General features: G+C 34.8%; 2 protein-coding genes across 8 annotated transcripts in view; one reads left to right on the top strand and one right to left on the bottom strand.

Moving 5' to 3' along the window:
- The first annotated feature begins 12060 nt into the window (after positions 1–12060).
- On the top strand, positions 12061–13286 carry LOC138126813 (uroporphyrinogen-III synthase-like). Of its 2 annotated transcripts, none has more exons than XM_069042587.1 (3): positions 12061–12656; positions 12710–12972; positions 13030–13286. In XM_069042587.1, exons 1-3 carry the CDS (start codon positions 12272–12274, stop codon positions 13138–13140), a joined length of 759 nt encoding a protein of 252 aa, XP_068898688.1. In that variant the 5' UTR covers positions 12061–12271; the 3' UTR covers positions 13141–13286. The 2 variants fall into 2 exon arrangements, with proteins under 2 accessions (XP_068898688.1, XP_068898687.1); XM_069042586.1 differs by having other exon boundaries at positions 12064–12656; positions 12710–12978.
- A 4-nt stretch (positions 13287–13290) lies between these two features.
- mino (glycerol-3-phosphate acyltransferase mino) overlaps positions 13291–23099 on the bottom strand; it is a 59328-nt gene continuing 49519 nt past the window's right edge. For 3 of the 6 annotated variants that reach the window (XM_069042580.1, XM_069042579.1, XM_069042581.1), the window contains exons 2-8: positions 16789–16957; positions 16391–16501; positions 15315–15880; positions 14832–15255; positions 14623–14782; positions 13594–14406; positions 13291–13533 (exon numbers count right to left, since the gene is read on the bottom strand). In XM_069042580.1, the coding sequence (XP_068898681.1) occupies positions 13349–13533; positions 13594–14406; positions 14623–14782; positions 14832–15255; positions 15315–15880; positions 16391–16501; positions 16789–16947 (2418 nt within the window). In that variant the 5' untranslated portion in view covers positions 16948–16957 and the 3' untranslated portion in view covers positions 13291–13348. Of the gene's footprint in view, positions 13534–13593; positions 14407–14622; positions 14783–14831; positions 15256–15314; positions 15881–16233; positions 16276–16390; positions 16502–16564; positions 16643–16788; positions 16958–17090; positions 17315–23099 lie in introns of those variants that run through there. The other 3 variants (XM_069042578.1, XM_069042582.1, XM_069042584.1) reach the window with 3 other exon arrangements.

Raw genomic sequence — 23099 nt, 5'->3', positions numbered from 1 at the left:
GAAACAACCCGACTTAAAACAAATCTTATGAAGAAAATCCCTCCATAAATGCCAACATTTTGGAAAATGTAAAGCATCGTGGGCATATTTCTATAAAGGAATATGTGTTAAAAGAATGGGAATTTTTATAGGATTAGGTTTGTAGGAGTAAGAAGTTGTGTCGGTTCCAAAGTAGTGTCTAAGCTTGGAACGATTCAATTTGCCGGTCCCTTGGCCACCGTCGGCGGCGAGCTCCTCATTAAACGCTCCATTACGCACCCAGAAACAAATTACTCTAAATGTCCCAGCTGAAAAATAGCTTTATGATAATATCGGAACCGATCAAAATGATGGCCTAAAACGAATCGCCTTGCGCCAATCAAGATTATAAAAAAATGAATTCAAACAATGACGCTATTCTTTTATACACCTAACCAATTAACCATCTCTTTCGTAGTAAGGATAATGGGAATAAATATACAAATATTGCTAATTTAATCACGAAGTTTTAAAAAATTGTATTTAATATCGGATTAACCGTGACTGATTGGTAATTATAAATTGCAGGTCGTTTGCCCATCATTCAATTACCAATAATAAAGCGAAACACAAAGTTGTTGTTTATCCAACACGACTTTCTCTTAAAAGTGGGAAGTTTACATGCACCAGCGCAGCCGATGTTGTCGTAATCCCATTCGTAATGAAGTGCTTGCGTCATTTTTGCAACAAAATGACTTCGAAAATAGCGTGCCTTCAAATATATTCGGAATTAGAATAGGCTGTGATTTATGATTATGAAGTTGGAAACATGTAGATAATTTTTAAAAACAGCACAGCAGTGATTTGACAGCACAGTACACGTGTTTATTCTGATCGTGACATTAAATTATTGGCAACTGTCAGTGTTAAAAAGTCTACCAACCGTTAAACGACCGATTTTTTAGCCTCCATATCTTTAAAGAATCAGGAAATAGAATTTTTTTAACATTTTTCCCATGCTCAGAGGGTGTATCTGAATAGTACACAATGGCCTTGTTTCTCCATTTTTTAAGCACCTGTATAAATCACAGCCTACTCTAATTCCGAACTTATTTGAAGGCACGGTAGTTATTTTCCATGTTAGTGCGCTGTCGCTGTCAGATCACTTCAGGTATGAGCCCCGAAATTTGAAGCACGAGGCGTTGGCCGAGTGACGCAAAACAGGCTAAATACCTGATTAACAGCTGTAAATAGCGCATGTTAAGTCAATTTGCATTGCTATAAAAAAATCAAATCCACGCACATGAAATGTCATACAAACGTCAACTGTACCCCACCCACACAGTTGTCTCATACATTTTCGTACATACAGGGTGACTTTGAAAGTTGTGCAGATATTTTAACCAGTGGTAGAACTCCACAATAAGTAACGATTGAGCCAATAATGGCTTATACAAATTTTGATATGTTTAAAAAAAAGGGGCTAAAAATCATTGTCGACTTTTTTTGTAGTCATTCAATTCAAAATTAAGTCACTTTGACAAGAACCTCAATCTTAACCTCAATTGAAACCGATATGGTTTTGATCTATTGCGAAGCTCGTAGACATTCAGAGCTAGTACGGCAAATCTACGGTGAAAGGTTTCCTTAAAGGATACTTCCCAATGCACGAACCTTTGTAAACATTTTACAGCTTTTGCACAGTTTCGGGCGTTCTGAAATGAATAAGCGCCATCTTGGCCGCCAACGAGATATAGCATTTTAGTTGCAGAAGAAGAAATTCTTCACGAAATTGAAAACTAGCGACGAAGAAATACTCGGCATCTTACAATTCACCTGGGAGTTTCTCAGTTTGTGAGTTTATAGTTTGGCTGCGAGTTCAAAACGTCGCTCAGGAAATTCGTCAAAACAGAGACATTCTGAATCGAGTTCGACTTTCTTGGGCACGTGGTGCTGAAGCTTGCATTGCAAACAATGGCAGGCATTTTCAGCAACTTCATTGATATTTCATTTTATACGTTTACTCACAATTACTGTCTTTTTACTTCGTTGTTTAAGCCTTTGTTGTTTTCTAAATAAGTACAAGCACTATTTTGTCATCACTATCTAAATTGTATCAAAGATTCATGATGAAACTCAAAAAAATTTAACGATAAAAATCAAGCAATCAGGGTAAAACATCTGCACAACTTTCAAAATCAAACTGTATTATCAATATGTAAATCGAAAAATATCATGTGGTTCAGTGTCTTATATTCAAAGAATTAGACCAGTAAAACGATACTTTCCAGTACACAAAATCATTACAGTAATGCATGCTTTACAGGACGGGAGCATAAAATAGCTATTTAGACAACAAGTGTTTTATAGACCGTAGGGAGCGAGAATTTAATAGACCTTGATTTTTAAATTATCATGTGTTGAAATGAAAACCTGAGCTGAGTGGGTGCTGAAAAAAAGTAAACCATTTGGAATAGTTTAAAGTTTGAATTTCCCACCATTTTAATGACATGACGTGTGTTTATGTTTAATTGGTACATAATTGAACATGTTCGTTTTCAGCAAAAGATGCCCTTAGATATTTGCTTCGGGAATAGGAATCGCTAGTTATCCTATTTTTAATGTAAAACATTGCAAAGAAAGAAAGAAAACAGGAAGATTTTTTGTTTTATCAGTTTTAGGTTAGCTGTCAACATGCACTAATTACAACCTTAAAAAAGCAAAAAAAAATCGACGGATTCCAAGACTTTCCCAGCCCAAGATTTCATTTGAACGCCCGGTATAAAAAACGTGTTGTCTTCAAGATTTTTTCTAATACTATCATCTTATCAGAAATTTTAATGAATTCAGAAATTATTCTAAAATGTATACACCGTTCGCGTTGGATTGAGCATTGCTAAATTCGCATTATGTTGGTCATGTCACTATTTACAAGACATAATCACAGCCAAAATAGTATAGAGAGAGCTTTTTTTAACTCTGAACGTAGCCCATACTTATTCCCTACTAGCTTTTACCCGCGGCTTCGCTCGCAAATTTCAGAATGTTTTAAAATTATGTTTCTACTTTCATGTATTGTGATAAACGCAGTAATTTCAATATGAAGTTTGTCTTTTTACGAAGAATAATTTAATTTAACTTTACTGTAAACTACTTTTTTCTTCGACTATATAAACAAAAAGATCAATACGATAAGAAACTAACACTATGATCACTTACCAATTCATGAAAATACGCCAACATAACACTTTTATTTTCAGTTGTAACCTTATTTAGATCCTCCTACTGTTTGATTGTCTCGTTTGATTTCAGATACCTGCCTTTTGATTTTTCCGGTATTAAGCTATTTGAAGCTTGTTCTGCTTCATTTAAGACATCTTCCGGTAAAACACAATCATTCAAACACATTTTGCGAAATTGCTACTTTTATAAACAACCAAATGTAACTATGACACCTGAACATATCATGCAAACTTCCAACTCGAAAAAACTTTTTTTATGCTTAACAGGCTTAAAAATGATAATAGGGGTTGCTTTTTGTGGGTGTCAAGCGCCAAAAGTGACGATATACTCAGAGGATGAAATAGGGGTGAAGCGGCGAAGGTGAGGGTATTTCCAACTCGAAAAAACTTTCTTTTTTTCTTAACAGGGTTGAAAATGGTAGTAGGGGTTGGTTTTTGTAAAATTAAAGTAGACAGTAATGTTCTTCTTGTTTTGAAGATCAAGTGTACAAAATTTCATCAAGATCGGAGTAAAACTGTAGATTTGCATACAAAATATGCAAACAGACATTCAGTTTTATATACAGTATGTCCTCGGATTGAGTTTACAAGAGGGAAAAAAAATTTATTTTTGATTTTACGCAAAAACTTCAGAGGAATAACATTTTTTGCTTCATCTGAAACCCCCATTTCTGTTATTAAAAAGTCTTTTTCAACACAGAGGAAGACTTAACATTAAAATCAAAGAAAATGCAGAAAAAACATTTTCCTTTTTTTTTGAAAAAATCAAATGATAATTGAATATACAACTATTCTATTAAGTATGCGCCGTTTTCTGTACATCATTCAACCCTGTATCGAAGTTTAAGCTTCTGAACACCCATGCCTGATACATAACTGTTGGGAAATTTTTCATTAAATTTTGTAATTATGTGACAAAAACCGGTCCAACATTGGATTAAATAAATTCTTTGTTCTAAAGACAACATTTTGCAACAGTAATAAGTTGTTTGTCAAAAAACCCGGCCAATTGTAATAAAATTTATAACATAAAAATTAATTCTAACTCCAAATTTGAAGAAAAAATGTTAATTTAAGAATACAGTGTATCAATACTGAGATTTTAATAACGGAAATGGGGGTTTCAGATGAAGCAAAAAATGTTATTCCTCTGAAGTTTTTACGTAAAATCAAAAATAAAATTTTTTTTCCTCTTGTAAACTCAATCCGGGGACATACTGTATATAGATTATTAATTATTTAAATAAGTTTTTGCACTTTACTCCAAAAAGCTAACATAAAAAATAAGAATTTGAAACAGTTTTCCAGAAAAATGTTACTAATTAGACATAGACGAATGTCACCTGCGCTTCTGTGAAAAGGGACGACCAAAATTCTGCAAAACTGCGCGTTTGTTTCACACGCGTCTACGTTTTTGCATTTGCAGCCACGTTTAACACGGTTTTTTGCTTTTTTCTTGCAAACCAGACGTCTTTCGAGGACGGTTGTTTCCCTACAGCATTTTTATTGACGATCAATTTCTTATGTAAATCTTAATTGATTCAACATTTTAAAAAGGCATGTAAAAATTACGTTTTTAAGACTTGGGATTTTAGTCTTCATCGTTTAAAATATCTGCATTTTAAATTTCACAAAAATCCGCTGGAAAATAACTGAGTTATTAGGCTCGAAAGTCTTAGCTGAGACACCCTGTATATAATCAATACCCCTTTTACCCGTAACTAAAATTAATTAATTAAAATTACGTTTTGAGCCACTTGAATATGGGCTGGTGTATCCATTACACCAATTGTTTCAGGAAAAATGAAAATGTTAAAAAAAAACATTTTTATTAAATTTAATAATGTCAGGAAACAACAGCGATGTTGATTTTAAAATTAAATGTTTAAGTGTTGCCAACACAAAAAATGTTCCTAATACCAATTATTAAAACAAGTGTTTTAACTTTTATTTAATAAAATTTCCGCAGAAGTGGACACAAAAATGTTTTCATACGTCCAGAATAGTAGTCTATTTAACGAGTTAGTGTGTGAATTGGGCTTTTTTGGCATGAGTGGGCCAGTTTAAAACGCGAGTGAAACTAGCGTTTTAAAGGCCCATGAGTGCCAAACGCAGCCTAATTTACACAAGAAGGATTTGAATACGACGTTTTTTTGTTCGACAAGCCTCTTAAAGGCTCCAAATCGCTTAAAATCTTTAAAATTAGCTTGACGTTTCGTTTTGACAAGTTGTGACATTTATCAAAATCCGTACACACAGAAGAAAATTCTCAAATTCTGACTGTGTCGAACAAAAAACTATTTTACGAGCATTCGTACATGCAATACTCGTCTGCGAGTCGTACTGCAAGTCGTACTCATGCTCGCAAGCTCGCAAACGTGCAGTTTCTGGCTCTGTGATACCGTGAGATCGGAAAAAAATTAGAGTTGGCTGTGACCAAAAATTTCAGTTGGCGATTCGTTAAGATTTCAATTATCAGATGGCAATCTTAAAAGTTAGGTTAATGATTTTGAGAACGTTGAAATCTTGATTTTCATAAAGAACTAAATTATGTGTTACCTGTCGGTTGTAATAGTATATTTCAAACCAAGGTAAGAAAGTGCTTTCTTGCAGACCGTACGCAAAGATTATAAACCGAGCCGTAGGCGAGGTTTGTAAGTGCCTAAGGTCTGCAAGGGCACTTTCTTAACAAGGTTTGAATACTATTTTTTTCCCTATCGGCACAACTTCGTTGAAAAAAGTCAAAAAAAGAAGGTTATATTCCTGATTAAAACGAAAATTTTGAGAATTGAATAGTAGGCTGGGTTATTATGATTGATTTTAGAAATTTTGTGGGGATCATTCCGGTTGTAGAAAAAGTATAGTACATTACTCGAGTAGTAACGAGATTACATACACGTGGATTTACATTACTCGTTCTTTCATCGCTCGTATGCAATTCATCCACTTGTACGTAATATGCTCTTTACTACTCTCATAATGTAATATACTATTCCTCACCTAGTGCAATGAAACAATGATATTTAAAACTCCCACGTCTTTATTCAACGGTGAGCTCGCCGGTTGTTTATACATAGATCAAAACCGAAACTAGCGATCCAACAATCAATTCAAAGAGGTTGTTTTTGGGACCTGTGTGTTGTCTCTTTCTGAAGTCAAAAAGACAAAAAGCTACGCCGTAAATGACTGCAGTACGATCGAATTTTGGTAAATATAAAATTGATCAATGACATCAAAGAACAAATATTGTTTCCATGATGAAGATTATCTTTATTACTATAAATATGTCAAAAACAAATTACTCCCTAGAATTTGAACTTTTAGGGAAATAACCTTTTTTACGTTGTGTGTAACAAGAATTTTTAAAAGTGATTTTGAATGCCTAAGGGTGGTTACTATGAATTGAGAGTTCAAATCCAACTAAATATGCCGCCAGAAACCAAAATTGATTGTGAAACGAAAAAACATCTATCACTTAGCGAGAAATAAAGCCATATGCAGCTGCTTTACGGTTACGATATTTTTTGTTTCTCACCAGAAACCACATAGCCTCCAATCTAACTAAATTTATGTCAACCTAGTAACGAATATCCCTAAATCCTAGGGAGAAATTTATTTTTCACACTAGCTCAAACATTGTGCAAAAGGGTCATACATCAAGAGCTCCAATCGTATTATTTCTGATGGTTCAGGAATTATAAATTTTTTAATGAAGCCCTGCAACCTCACTTTTTTGCAAAAAAGATGACATAGGTCAAAAACGATGATAGATAAGTATTGACAAAAAGATGTACTAAACGCAAAATTTAACGTAGAATCGAAATGTGAAGTCAAAATGAGGCCTTTCCATTAAAAAAAATAAAGATGGGGTCGATTTCCGGCATTTCCTGAAGTGCCACCATTTTGAAAATATTTCATTTGAACTTGGAGTAGTCGATTATAGTTAACTACCAATTTTCATATTAATATGATTTTGGGAAATCAAAAAGTTTCTAATGAACGGGTTACGTGAATCAGCCTGTATAGTTTTTTGTAGCAAATTCAAACTATGGAATTAAAAACCGTAAACAACTGCAATTTTTTATTTGAAGCGTAAAAACCATAAAAATTAAAACATGAAAACACTGAAGCATGAGAAAAAAAATTAAAAATTAAAGACAAAGTTCACAGGTAAAATGTTTGGCTCTTTTGTCAACATCCGCCGAGGTATCCCTTTGTGGAGCCTATTATGAATTTATTTATACCTTGGGTGACATATCGACGTCTTAACGTATAAAATACTAAATACAGGGTGTTTTCGAAGTTGAGGCGTTCCTTGTAACACGAGGTACAGTCGTTAACCAAAATAAAATAGGACAAAGTGTTACCTTAGACAGTTTCACAATTCAAAGATTTGTGTAGTGTAACTGAGGCGTATGTGTCAGATTACAACTTGATTTGACTTGACGATTGATTTACAAAAAGTAAGGTTGTGGTTTTTCAGTTGTCATCTCGTCACTGTCACTATGTTCAATTGAATGATTGTGAGTTTTTGAAATATTGTCGAATGATGACACTTATGAGAATTGTTTTTTTATTTTTAACACTTTTGTTTCCTAAGAGATGGATTTCGCAAAAATATCGAATTACACAATCGAAATTTACTTTGTCCTATTTTATTTTGGTCAACGACTGTACTATACATTATTCTTAAGAATTTTAGCCTAAATCTTCTTAGTAAAATGTTTGTATTAACGGAGATAATTGATTGTATATTTTTATTGTTTTCTAAAATTTTGAGTCCGGTCCTATCTATTTCTCCGCTGTACTAGATTAATAACTGACGTGGCCGAGGATTGTGTCTTTCCGGAAATCGCTCTGCGTACTCTCTGGACGCCGCAGCTGCATTTTGATAACGTGATAATATTGCCCATACATTAGCAACATATCTGTGAGCTCATAATTTTCCTAATAATAAAGCCATTCCGACTAATTAGATGACAACTCTGACAGTATTTTTGATTAACGTCCATGTTCATTTGATTTTTTTTATCAATTCTAATTTCTAACAAATCACCGCAAATTTGAGGAGGACCCGTTTCAAAAATTTCAAAAAAATATACTTATTGTATCTTCATTGCCGTACACATTTTACTAAGGTGATTTTGGCTAAAACTCTTTAGAACAACGCATACTATCACATGTTAAAAGGAACACCTCAACTTCGAAAACATCCTGTATACTAAATGGGACATGAAATGTTTTTGAAGTGAGAAGCCAGAAGCCAACCCATTTGCTTGGTAGCAGCAGCCATATGGTTTTCACTTCAGTACCTACTCGCCCTGTTTCCTTGAAATAAAATAAAAATCACTGAAGAATTGATCAACAAAATAATACCTACAGTCGAAGGCAAAAAAAGTAGACAGAAGTTTTCGGCTGCTTGGTCCAGTCTTCCACTTTTTCGATTTTGGTTGGCAGCTGACTACGGCTGTATTCTTGGTTGCCTAGCCGAATGCAAGAAAAGCCACATTTACACAATAACATTTTGAGGAGAAACAATTACAGGAGACTGTTTTTGTCTACTTTTTTGCATTCGACTGTAGGGTTAGTGGACATACTATGCCATCTCATCCTAATTGATAGTATGCCAACTCACCCTAAAATGCTTTTTGTGAATTTAAAATTCCCGCTGGGTTTATAATAAATCTGCAATTCTCATGATGTATTTTCCTGATTTGTATCTTATCAATGGAAAAATCGTGGCGATATACAAAATCTACAAACAAACTACAAAGCATCAACATGCTTTAAAAGAATAACATGCAACTGACAGACTGACACCAAAAAACTTTCATTTACATGTTTTTTAAACAAACACTCATAAATCATTCAGATTACTTATAGTGAAATTTTTTTAATAAACAATTGTCAGTGTCAAAATGAAGTAAAAAACTATACTGTACCACCCTAAAATTTGGACATATGGACCAGCTGTATAACAATTTGACACCAAATCATGGTTAAGGTTATGTTCACTTCACTTCCCGTACTTTTCTTCCGTGAATTCATTTTCAAAACAAATTTAATGAGAAATCAGGAGAAACCTTTTCGAATTTGAAATAAACTCTCGCTCGTTAGGGCGCAGGCTCAGTTACACAAAAAAATGTTGACACTCAATGTGACCAATCGTATTATCATGAAAATCACAGTTTGGCTCATACCAACAAGACAACGTTTTGACAATTGTTTATTAAAAAAATTCAACTATAAGTATCGTAACATACTTCGACAGAATGTATCTACAATACTTATTCTATGCTAGATTAAATGGCGCACTCTTAATTCTTCTTAAAACACATTTCATTGAAATAAGGCTGCTATGCCATCTCGGCCACATTTCCCCTACCAAGCTATTTGAAAAAACAAAGTTGACTTATATCATCTGACCTTAAATGACTTTTTGAAAAAAATCTATGTTGTGCTTATAGTGTTTTTAAACTGATTTATTCCAGTTTTTGTTTTATTTAAATCGAGCCATAAATAACGGAGATATGGCTTGCGGCGTTTTTTAGGACGCACCCTGCATATTAATTTAATAATAAAGAATATTCACGAATGTTACAAACGAAATTTTCCTGAAATAGTACCTAGTTATTTAATGAGTTCGTGCGTAAATTGGGCGAGTGAAACGAGCGTTTTAAAGGCCCACGAGTGCCAAAAATGGCCCAATTTACACACGAACGAGTTAAATACAACGGGCCGTATGATTTCCCATTCGTTAAGCCTTTCATTAGCTAAATAATTGATTAGACAAAGTGAGAGTATATGCCAAGCACTATGTTAGACAGAGACAAAACAATTTAACGACGTTCTTTAACTTTAACGAAAGGGAAATCATACGGCCCCCTGTCTTTTTGTTCGACGAGTCCCTTAAAGGCCCCAAATCGCTTAAAATCTTGTAGTGACCCAGTTTAAAATTTAAATTTAAGTTTCCGGTACCGCCACAACAGCGCGCCAAATGTGAAGGTACTAGCGGCTAGACTGGGAACTACTAGCGGAAATATAGCGGGGAGGAAACGGGCTCGCGCGGGTGGTTGAAGGGGGTAGTTCACTTTTGTTTGGTTTTTCGAAACGAACAGACCTAGCGAAGAGCGATCCAATATTCCAAAAAATCTGTAAGTTACATCTGAACCGATTACACTACCGTTCCGAGTAGATATTTTGTGTCCCCGTGAAGAATTCAACGTTTTTAATTCACCTGGGTAATTTATCCCACTTTCGTTACGTTTTTTTTTTTGTGTTTTGTTTTTGGGACCAGGACCACGTGGTAAGGGTATGTTGTAGATTTCATTTTGTTGCATGCTGTTTCTTTAAGAAGCGCCCATTTGTTAATTTTAAGCGTTATCCCTAAGTTTCTCCCGGGAGGTTCATTTTTTTTGTAATCTTGTAATTTCGGAAATTAGGAGCCGTCATCCGAACCGCGAGCGTCCATTTTGTTTTTTTTTTCGCTAACATTGTTTAACGGCACTCGACCCGCCATATTTTTGTTTAGTATTGCCAACGAGTATTGTATTCCTGTTTAAAGTGTTTTTATTTTATCGTTATTTAACTTCGCGCTTTGTTCTCTTTTATTTCCTCATTGCTTAATGTTGCGTTTTGTTTAGCTTATGTTATCCTTGTTTAATGTTGCGTTTGTTTTGCTTATTTTATCATTGTTTAATGTTGCGCTTTGTTTGCTGGATTTTCTCATCGTTAATGTTACGCTTTGTTCGATTGAATTAAACTCGGTTTTTTTCTTTGTGTTGTTGTCAGATTTCGGAAAAGTTAAAGTAAAATGTTGTAAGTGCGCCCCCATGGGAGCTAGGTGGCAATCAGGAGGTCGGGGGGTTGTTTAGTCAAATTTCTGTGGAAGCTACGGTTATTTAAAGCCGTTAGCGGGGGCGGACCTGAGTCTTCGCTTATGCGGCGGCGGGATGTTTTCGTGAAGCTTCCGTCGAGGTTATAGAGATTTCGGGGGTTTGTCGGGAAACGGTTGGTTGGGGACGGTGGAGCTAAATATTCGCTTATGCTGTTTAGTGATGCTAATCGTACGACCCCGAGGCGCTCTGTCACTCTTGCTTGGTCGGCGAAATAGTCTGACATTCATTAATACCCCGAATATCTATAAACGTCGCTTGATTTCAAGATGTTTCAGATTATTCTTCTGAGTCCCCTCGCGACCGAAAGTTTCTTACCTCCAGCTCTAAGTTCCCGTTGGCGTACCTTGACCGCGTAGTTTCAAATAACCATTGTTTTTGTCATTAATCTAATTGTGAAATATGAGTAATACCTGGGACACGGTTTTTGAAGAGGGTTTTTCATCCGTCCCTGTCTGTAATAACTGCCTTATAATTTGTTTACTTGTTTTGCAAGCTTTAAACTGTCATTTTGTCTGTCATTTGCCCGTTTTTCTGTTATTTTAAATATTGTTGCATTCATCTTGTCGTTTATCTTTTTGTGTACTTCGTTAAACTTAATTTCTGTCCTTAGTATTCGTTCCAATTTCTTTTTCATCAAAGTTATTACAGACATTTTTAATAAAAGGTATTTTGCGTCCCTCACATGTGTGTTTTATTTGCGGCACTCTTCCAACTGGAACCCTCACCGTTTGCATTCTGAACCTTTTCCGCCAAAAGAAAATCACAACGTAGGGCTCCTCCGATTCGATGACGATCACGACCACATTTGTTACCGTTTTGCGCAGGTTCAAATATTTGGCGGAAAAAGTAATGTATTCAAATCATTACAATCTTTAAAATTAGTTTGACGTTTCGTTTTGACAAGTTGTAACATTTATCAAAATCCACTCACACAGGAGAAATTTCTCAAATTTGACAGTGTCGAACAAAAAAAGTATTTCAAATGATTTTTATAATAAAAAATTACCTTTTGTGAAAAGGAATTGTGTGATTTGAATGTGAAAGTATCAACACCTAAGGTCAGTTCTCAATACTGCCAACAGTGCCAACAATAATAATGGCAACATACGAAAGCAACAGTCACTAAGCTAAGAAAAAATTTATTTTGTAAAGCTGTAATAAGGGTTTTCTAATATGTCTGTAATTAAAAATACAATTCTTTTATTCAAATCAGATAAGACCGACGACACTCGTGATGAGTATCAGGATTTATTGGAATTAAATAATTTTAAGGTTATGATGGTTAAAACACTGACTTTCCAGTACAAAAATCTAGATATCCTAAGGCAGAAGCTGCTGAATCCTGATGGTTTTAGTGGAATTATCTTATCTAGTCCCCGTTGTGTTAATGCAGTCAGTCAAGCATTAAGCAAAGATAAATTGGAAGAACTGTGGAATCCAAAATCAAATTTTACAGTTGGCGAAACCACCTGTAAGGAAGCAATAGCTAAGCTATCCATACAATGTAAGGGTAAATGGAGTGGCAACGCTAAAAATTTATCACAGCTAATTATTCAAAGTAAGTAGATTTTAAGATATACTCAACATTATGTTATAATGTGAATGTTTTAGATAAGTCTGAATACGTTAAACCTTTTCTGTTCCCTCATGGTAACTTAAAAACTGACATTCTCAAAGTAGAACTAAGTAAAGAAAATTTGACAATTGAAGAAGTTCTTGTTTATGATACACTCCCAAATCCAAGCATCGAAAGAGATTTATTTGAATGTACAGATAGATTTACAACTATCCCAGAATTTTTAGTATTTTTTAGTCCATCAGGTTTGCACAGTAGTCTAGAATACTTGCGAAAAATTCCTGTCGATTTAAACTTGGTAAAGGTATATAAAACTTTTGTAATATTAGCATGTGTTTGATCTATTTATTTAAAGTTAATTACAATTGGACCAGTAACTGAACTTGCTGTAATTGAACAAAATTTGAAAGTATATGGAGTTGCTAAGAGCCCCACTCCCGAAGAAGTATTAAAAGCAATATTGTGATAAAAATTTATTCAACTATAGTTATCACAGTGTCATAAAAATGTATGAATCTAAACTTCATGAGCAAATTAAGCCTAAACTATACAGTTGACTTAAAAAAAATCCATAGACTTAAATGGAAGTTCAATAAAGAATATTAAACATAACATCTACAATACAAAAATTAAATTTATTTTAATCATAATAAATAACAAAACCTTTGGTATAACTAGTTTTTAGGAGATTGCCTAAATTTGTTAATTCTCTGGTAAAGGAAATTTACAGATTCTGTATTGTCTTGGTTTTCTTTTAAATAATAAAGTCTTAATTTATTTTCAGCATGGCACTCTAGGATATCCCATTTTTGGTACAACTTTAGGGCATTTTTAATCGGATCAACGGAAACACTTTCTTCTGTAATAGAACAAGAAGATTTAGATTTAGATTTTTCTCAGAATAAACAATTATACATACCATATTCTAACGACCCTTGTGACAATTGCAATCGAATCTCGTTAAGAATATTGCTAATTAGTTCGTTTTCTAAGAGTGATCTCCCAACCAACTTTTCCAGGGTGAAAGCTGTAACGGCGTAAGTTTCGATCAGCGGCATGAGTAACCCTCGCAGAAAATTTAAATGTTCAACAGCTGATGTTTCGCTGCTTAAAATGTAGGGTTTTTCAGTGGCTGCCTCATCCAGGTCGTCATCATCAAACTGTCTCGCTATTCTTTTGCTTCTCGCTACTTGTTCTGTGTCATTTTCCGCTGCCACAAAAATGTTATGCCTTACATTTAAGTCATCAAGACAGCCAAGGACAACGTGTTCCAGATTTTGACAGGGTTTACATAATATGAATTCATATTGTAACAGGCTGCACAAGTCCAGTACAGTTTCGATTAATTCCAAGTGAGAAACTCTCCCTGCTGCATTAGCCACTATGTGTATAGCAATGGCCACTATCGACTCGAGAGCAAAATGGGTAACTAACGTATTACTATAATACGTCAGTTCAATCACATTTGGTAATATTGCAATTGGTTTGATAATGTCTTCACCATTAACCTTTTCCTTCCTCACTAAACCGGGGCCTAATAACTCCACAGCATAATTGACTACATCAATGGAATCTCCCGTGAATCCCAAATCTTTCCTAGCCTGATCCAGCTCGTTTCTTAAACTATCCAAGGCACTAACCAGTTCTTTGATGGTGGCACCCTCTCGGAACTTAGTTAAGAGCAGAAAAGCTAAAGCATTTGTAGACATAGCTGATGTAGATTTGGCACAATCTATAACAAAATGAAATGTATATATTTTGAGCTTGTCACTTAATTTAAATAAAAAAATGCTAACAATATTTTGTGGTGTTTTTGTTTTACATTTTTTTTTTTGAATTGCTATACTGGTAATTTTGAAAATTGTAACATAAATTACTCTTTTGTTGTTTGTTTTAATAATCAAATGTTTTTGATTATGATTTCAGGATACGCTTTTTCGTAACTTACCATAAATAATATGTTTGGATATGCTTTCTACCAGGCTTTTATGTTCATCAGATACTACGTCTGTTCCATATAAACTAGTTGTGGACGGGTTCGATTTCAATATTTTTTTTAGACCATTAGCAGGCACTTTCTTCGATTGGTTAAAGGTTTTCACTAACTCCTACAGATGCGATAGTCATTAAAAAATTCAAAATGTGCCTAGAACTTACCCTCAACGAAAATGGTTGGTTAAAATCAATCCTCATCATACCATAATCGCTATTTAGGACATGCCATATACCTTTTATGGCTGCACCAAAAGTTTCCATTTCCTTGGGCTGACCCAGTTGCTCACGTACGAAATTCCCATCGACCAGTTTCTCGTAATTTACACTGACAGGTACCAACAAAGCGTCTTCGATGGTTCCATCCATGAAAGCTTCCACAATTACGCTAAGAATGCCATATTTAGGCATGCAAGGCTTGCCGGTTCTTGTGCGACCACCTTCTAAGAAAAACTCCATGTTGTGTCCAGCCCTCAGACATTCGTTCATGTAAGTGTGTAAAACTGCTTTGTACAGAAAGTCTTTGCGGCCCATAATTGGGTCGACACGTCGTTTAATGAAGAAAGCACCCAAACCACGGAGTAAGGAACTAAGGTAAAAAGAAAAAGAAAATTAGATATACACTACTGATTTAAAAAAAAAACTCACCCAAAGAAAGGGATCCTTAGATTGTCACCAGCTGCGACTAACGGTGAACGAACATTGTTGTTTAACAATATAAACGAAATAAGAATGTAATCCAAATGAGATCGATGTAAGGGTAAGAATATTAAGGGAAGACTTGTTTTCCCGGCTTCTTTTAACATATTAATTTGGCCAGGATGAGCGACAACGCAACTAAGAAAACAGGGCAATAACTTGTACAAAACCCACGATGTGAATCTTAACAAAAAATCCGAAAGAGTTGATCTCATTCCGTACAGCAATTTGTGAGCCCTCTTGTGGTTGTTCTTCAACAATTCTTGATAGAACTCGTCATCGTTTTTTTCCGAATCCGCGAACTGTTGCAGTGCGGTTTTCTCTGTGGCCCGCTTCAAACGGTCATCTTTCAAAACGACTTCCGCCACTTGTGGATAATCGAACTTTTTCAACTGGTAAACTTGATTGAGATGCGGGAAAGTTCGTTGAAAGAACCCATTTTTCTGAATGGTGGGAGTGTGATCGAGGATATTGTTTAATGCAAATTTTTCCGTAGTTTTATTCACCAGAGATTCCTGAAATTTCAACAAATGTTTGTAAAATGTGTCATTTCTGCCGTTTCGAAATTAGTGGTAATTACGTAACTGTACACATTAAGAGCTGTTTGAAAGAAACACCTAGTTTGGATCAATATTCCGTTCATTCTAGACACATCCTTTCAACAAAATGAAATCCGTTCGTTTTTGCACTCAAAATGCTTGTGTGATCGCGTCTTTAAAGTCATCCCACGTGTGTTCCGTGTCAATTGGAAAAATTTAGCAACTAATTAACCCATACCGTTTAATCTTTGATCAACGAACAAGGACAATATGTACTTACTTAGTACATTAAAGAACAATAAAAATTACGTAAAGCCAATGAATATTACCGTAGAGCCTAAACCACGCCACTCCATTCCTAAACTGTACACTCTAAACTATAAATAAATCCATTTGAGAGCGCGGCATTTCTAGGACTAATTTTGCATTGCATCAAAACATCTTAACGTATGCAAATAAAAAAAAAATTAATGGTAAGAAACCCACCCTACTGACGCTGGTACAATAGTCGCAGCTGAGACCCATCAATGGTCTGCTCGGTGGCATCTCGACCTCTGCTACATTTTCCTTGATATCGAAAAGATGAGTTTCTCGATCCTGCAACGAAAATAATTATTGCAGTAAAACAAAATAAATAATGAAATGACAAGTGGTACAGACTCTAAATGATGAAAGGGTCCTAATTACACTGAATCTAGCAAAATGACAGAGTTTCGCGCACATTTCGACACACATAAACACGACAATTATAACAGTGAAAAAATTTATTCAGGAAATTACCAAGAGAAAGTGCGAAAACTGGTCGCCAGTTATACCGATACCCGGCCTTATCTCCGATCGATGGATTAACGATTACAGAGGGATATTTAAATGTTGGAACTCACCTTTGCGTCGTCCTTAAAAAAATTCTTCTTTCGCAATTGTTGCTCTTTGGAAAAACGCTTCAGCTGTGATATGGTGGTCAACGAATCAGTCTGATGATTTTCTTTGGGTGAAAAACGACTGAACGTGTCGAAGATTCTATTTGTAACGATATCCACCATTTTGTTTATCCTTAAAACAAAATAATAACAGTAAGTACAACGATAACATGGGTAGACAGCATAGGTAATCATTATTTTACGGCGTAATTAACTGTTGGTTTTAAAATATATATTCAACGAAACGCCAAAGCTCGAACCCTCACCATTTCATTAGCAAAATTAAGTAGACGAAAAACAGCACGATTGTCAGTTGTAGGGAGCCATAAAATAAATTGAACAGGTCCATCTTTTTAACGAAGAATAGAAAAATAAGAAACAAATTTAAGTAAGTGAATAAACTAAATAGGACCGGGATGAACATCTTTTTCACGTCAAGTTTATACGACCTCAATGGATACACTGACGACTTTAATGCTTTTAATCAATTGTTAGTCAAGTTTGACCGATTAAATACGGCGATAGGGCATATAAAAAGAAAAAAACAAAATATCTGATGAACTTTATGCTCTTTATCTGGCGATGTGACTTTGCGTTACCTACAGCACAATTTATCTGATTTTAAGTACGTTGCCCACCTCAATACTTTAAGCACCTAATTCGTTCATGTAAAATTGGAAAGGTCAATTGATTTCAAGTATTAAAAAAATAAAAGTATCATTTAAAAAAGTTCCACTTCCTTTGTTAATGATGACTAATAAAAACTTTGTACGGTTATAGGTCAACGATCACGTGGACATCATTGGTAAGACAAGATTTTGAAATACATACGCTTAGATGAGAACAAATTTGTTTTGATTTATCATAAACCATAGTATTTAGTCATGCAAAACCACACGAATTAATTGATTGGTCTTGGTAATCATACGAGACGACTATTCGTCCGAAGTGAAAAGGTCAGATTTAGAATAAAATTCAAAAATTTACCGCGCAGAACGGTTTTTATTCGGAATTCAATAAATTATTGGTAAATATGCATATTAATTAAAAGGTAAGTATATTTTTTTGTAATGATGTAGTTAACAGCACTTCGAATAGCAAGTAAGTACATATGTACTAAGCTAGAAATGTTCATTTCTTGGATAGTTACAATTTAATAAGTGATTGTTTTTTGGTTTTACCATTATAAAGACTATTAAGTTCCGATTATATTGAACACATCAACAATAACTTTGAAACAAAACAAAAAATGCTGTAATCCCATAATTATAACGACTCCATATCGAATTAAATGGTAACAAAATACGACGCATTTTTACTCGTATTGCAATTTGGTAGGTATACTCCGTACTCTGGTAGATTGCACGTTTTTTGACAGAAGACAGACACAGAAACCGGTTTGGCGGGAATTAATCTGCAGGGATACAATGGTTTTCTACATAACGTGAAACAATTGAGATGGAGAGTTTAGTATTTTTTACTGCTTTATGTTTTAGAACTAGAATTTAAAAACGTGCAATCTATCACCGTACGGAGTATACCTACGTATATTTTTAAGTGCAACAATAGTGTTGCTTATTTACAACACACCAATAGAGACTTCACAAACGTGCGTGGATAAAGTCGTTGGTTATGATTAAAAACAGTAAACATTTGAAATTGTTTGGAATTAAAGATAAGTAAACTTTTATCATTAACTATGTATCTGACAAATAATCTTGCAAGTTCTTCATTATCTATATCTCAGGTGTAGGGATAATGACAAGATTTCGTCTATTTTTGTCAGCAGGTGTACGTACACATACAGTTCCGAGAAATCATTTTTGTAATCACGTAAAATCATACCTCCTTCAAATAATCTACAATTAGAAGCAATTACAAAGAGTGATATTGCGAATAAATGTTATTTCAGAGATCAGATCTTCAAACTACTTTCGTATACAGTATGTAGCACTAAGGTGAAGACAGCCGGATATTTTCGTTATCTGTAGTTCACTTACTGCTGTAAGTTAACCCAACCAACTGTGATCTCACACGTAGGCCAAATTCTCGATATTTTGCTTTGCACTGGAGATATCGAAAAAAGTTATCTATCATAAACCGAGTTTCCAAGAATAATTCCCATTTAATTTTAAAAAGTACGATTCAGTTTTGAATAAAGTGATGTGAATACGAAAGAAGTTGTCGAAAATACATTTTTTTTAATTCTTCATTCAACAAAAATTGAAACAGATATTGGAACACAAAGTGATTCTGAAACAATGAAATATTGAAAATTACTAAATCAAGCTGCCTTCATCTTAAGTTCGACACAATGTATCTAAATCAATAAATTTCAACAATTATACTGATTTTACTTAAGTTCACAGTTCACCTTAAGTTTGATTGATAACTTTTATAAATTTCTACACTCCCAGTACTTTCTGATATTCCAAAGATCTACTACGTAATTTTAAAATAAAAAATCAAACGTTCCACATGCTATTAGGAGTCTAAACGTAAATACGAATACATATTATGTTCGACACACAGGCAGAATGTTTTCCATCTCTGAGTTAACCACTTTATCCCACCTGCATTATTAAAACACTATAAAATAAGTTATCACTTGCGGAATTGATAATTCCGTACGAAAATCAATTGTTAAAGATGATCTTACAATTATTGACTTCATATTCATTTAAGATTCCCACTTTGTCCAATTAAAATGTGATTATAACGCCTTAATTTTACTTTATTGCGTCAGTATTGTACTGTATGATACAAAAAAAATTTGAACATACTGATCTATGTATACAGTGAAATGAAAATACAAAGACGTTTCTTGATGACATGTTTACCAGACTGATACAACGGTTTAATACATATAAATTTATTATGTTAGAGGCCAGTTTACAGAAGCGAAATTAAGTTAACCGTAATCAAATGCGAGATTAACTGAACACGTGATCAGTTTGAACCAATCGAAGTTTCGGATTCATGGGTCAATCGCCCACTAAAATTTAATTCCAATTAAATATCTAATTAATTATATAATATATAAAATTCTCGTGTCACAGTTTTAGTTATCATACTCCTCCGAAACGGCTTGACCGATTTTGATGAAATTTTATATGTATATTCAGTAGGTCTGAGAATAGGTTGTTATCTATTTTTTATACCCCTAAGTGATAAGGGTGGTCCACCCCAATTTTTTTTTTTTTTGGACAAAATTGATTATTTTTATTCTTTTATGATGTGGCATTAAAAAATACATACAACCCTTAATTTTCACCCTTCTACCATCAACCCCTATTTTTTAATAGCGATATTAGTAATTCAATAATTTTCAACCCCGGTCGATAACTTGATCGTTCAGTTAATTCAGTGATTTCATATAACCTCAAAAGTACTCGACATGTGTCACGAGCTCACACCAATGATTTTTATTGTGTTACACATTGTTGGATTTGTCTCCGCACCGATTAGCAGAATAACTATTAAAACATCGAATAACTAACGGAAAAAAATTATGAAGAAAATTCATTTTGTAAGGTTATGTCATCTGTCATTGTGCGCGCATTGACAATTTGAACTTAATTGAGATTTAACGTCAGCTGAGTTTTGACACCAAGTGTGATCAATGGTGATCAACACGTATTACTCTTGCCTATTTTTGCATTGTACAGGGTGCGACAACATAACGTCCTGTTTTGAAATGCGCGCCATTCAGACTGTAATGGGGCGGGAGTGGTCTCATTCGGAAGCCGTGGTCCCGTGGTTTTAAAGATTTGTTCCCTATCTCTGTCAGCTGCCATCATGCGTTGTCAGGAGGGAGCACTATTTGAAAAAAGCGGAAATGCCGCGTAAATGCGCACTGCCATAAAGTGGTACTAAATGCTGAGCGCACCATGTGGAAAGATCCCAGCAGAGGGCCAGCAGTGTCACTAACGCTTGCGCGTAGTTTTAGAAGAGTCATAAAGTGGTACCAGAGAGTAGCGGACTGATAACGCATCTAAAGCATTGACGGTATAGGTATAGGGAATGCTCCCTCCTGTTAATACTACCTCCATGGTTGGAAGAGTTGAGATGGAGACCCTGCGTTTGCCGTCGAGGTCTACTTTTCAAACTGATTTTCTGTGATCGCAACCTCTCCGAAATCGCTTCAATGTTGGGTCGTGTCCCGAACCAGAAATCAATTATTACATGGGTCACTACGTTCAGACAAATCGGGAGTGCGACAAGATGAAGAACTGGAGTTTCACTTCAATAAGGGGCAATTTGTAGTAGAGAACTCGCTCGCCAGATTTGGCTCCTTGAGATTTTGTTTATGGGTTTTTTTGAAATCTCGCGTTTATATCAACTATCAAAGGACCCTACAAGGCCAACATCCGTGCAGAAATTGCACATCACGTGACTTGAATACGAGTGAATAATCTCCGTCGGAGGGCGTAGTGCTTAGCATTAAATTAAGGTACAGTTGGTTGCAAAAAAAAACGGGAACTGTCAGAATAAAATTGACACATTTTTACAAATTTTTCATAGTGTGAAACTTTCTTACGAGAGATAGATTAGAATTAGAGTCAAAATTCAGACATTTTTACAAATTATTTGATAGGTATTGTCGAGTAGACAATTAATTGACAAATGGACAAAACCAAATTTACATTAGAAAAATTTTCGTTTCCCATTTTTTTTTTGCAACCAACTGTATTAAATTTGTGTATGCATTAAATCATTAAATTTCAATTCATTTTAATTATTCATTTTATCTTAATAAAAAAACTTAATTTAATTCACCTAATAAGTTAACACAACATTTATTGATTCTGAGGCGGTACGAAATTCGCCGGGTCAGCTAGTCTTTCTATAAAATGGCTCTTAGGAGTTATGTGGTATCGTTTTTTTAACTACGATCAAGTTATTTGTTAATAAATGAAGAACGTTCATTGCAAATAAAAACCGCCAAATATTAGATTCTTTTTTTCTTTAACATGCGTCTGATGACAAAATACTTAAAAACTTTGTTAGGTACAGTGGCGGCCATTAATTTGGAAACATCGGCCTAATCTAGTTTACTGGATATGTATTTCTAATATCTGATAGTGTAAGCGTTATGTCATGAAGTCATGTCACCCATGTCATCGTTGAGCGCATTCAACAGACTGTCGCAGCCGAAATTGATATGTCAATAACATTGTCAAAGTGACAAACAATTTACAATAGAAAAATCTTGGTGTTTCCAAATTAATGGCCGCCACTGTACAATCGCGGCCATCCAAAAATGAACGATAGCTTGGGAAAATTTCCGTATTTTTCGTTAGATTAAATCAGGCTGTATTCATTGGCGTTCGTGCAGCAGGCGTTACTATTTTAATTTGCTGTACGCTAATGAGTTAATCGGGTGTAAAATAGTTATTTTTGTATTAAGTGCGCAAAATGATTGTTTTTTGTTGGCGCATGAGAATGAGTTTTTGGTCGAGACCGTTAGGTCGAGACTTCAAACTCATTCGAATGCGCCAACAAAACAATCATCTTGCGCACGAAATACAAACACTATTTTTTCTACAACCGCTTTTTAAACTTTTGCTACTAAAACTGACACTTACTACAAAACGATCAGACATTCAAGTTGCCTGCTTGCGCTGGTTACTTGGTTACGAATTTTTGTAAAATTTTCCTTGGGTGTTTTAATTTTTTTTTTTCACTACTAGTAATAAAGTCTAGCGTTATCGGTTGTCATAGAACACTGAGAAGTTTCGTTTTTCTACGTTGGCCCAGTGACAGGTAAATAATTTTTCATTATTAACCAGTGGTGAATAATGGAACAGCCGTCACTTAGCAACGAAAGATTGTCGTCTATTTCATTGGTTAACGTAGACGATTTTCATACCAACTGTCAAGAAATGACAACTCGGACCCGTCGCATCCGACAAAATAATTTGATTAATAATTATTATCGGAAAGGGTTTTAACGTATCTAGTAGTGAAAAAAATAGTATATAAACCACGGTGGAGAAGTCCCTTATAGCCTTCGCGCCTTACAACCCTCGGCACGCCTCGGGCTGTAATCTTGGCGCTCTGGCTATAATCATGAACTTCTCCACCTTGGTATATAATATACTATTTTCACCGTAAAAACAGTGAAAATAGTTATTTATTTAACGAGTTCGTGTGTAATTTGGGCTTTTTTTGGCATGAGTGGGCCAGTTTAAAACTCGAGTGAAACGAGAGTTTTAAAGGTCCACGAGTGCCAAAAAAGCGCAAATTACACAAGAACGAGTTGAATACAACGT

Source organism: Tenebrio molitor, chromosome 3, assembly GCF_963966145.1.
Source record: "Tenebrio molitor chromosome 3, icTenMoli1.1, whole genome shotgun sequence".
NCBI classification, from domain to species: Eukaryota; Metazoa; Arthropoda; class Insecta; order Coleoptera; family Tenebrionidae; genus Tenebrio; species Tenebrio molitor.
The sequence above is the reverse complement of the archived record's forward strand: the minus strand, read 5'-3'. Positions and strand labels throughout refer to the sequence as shown.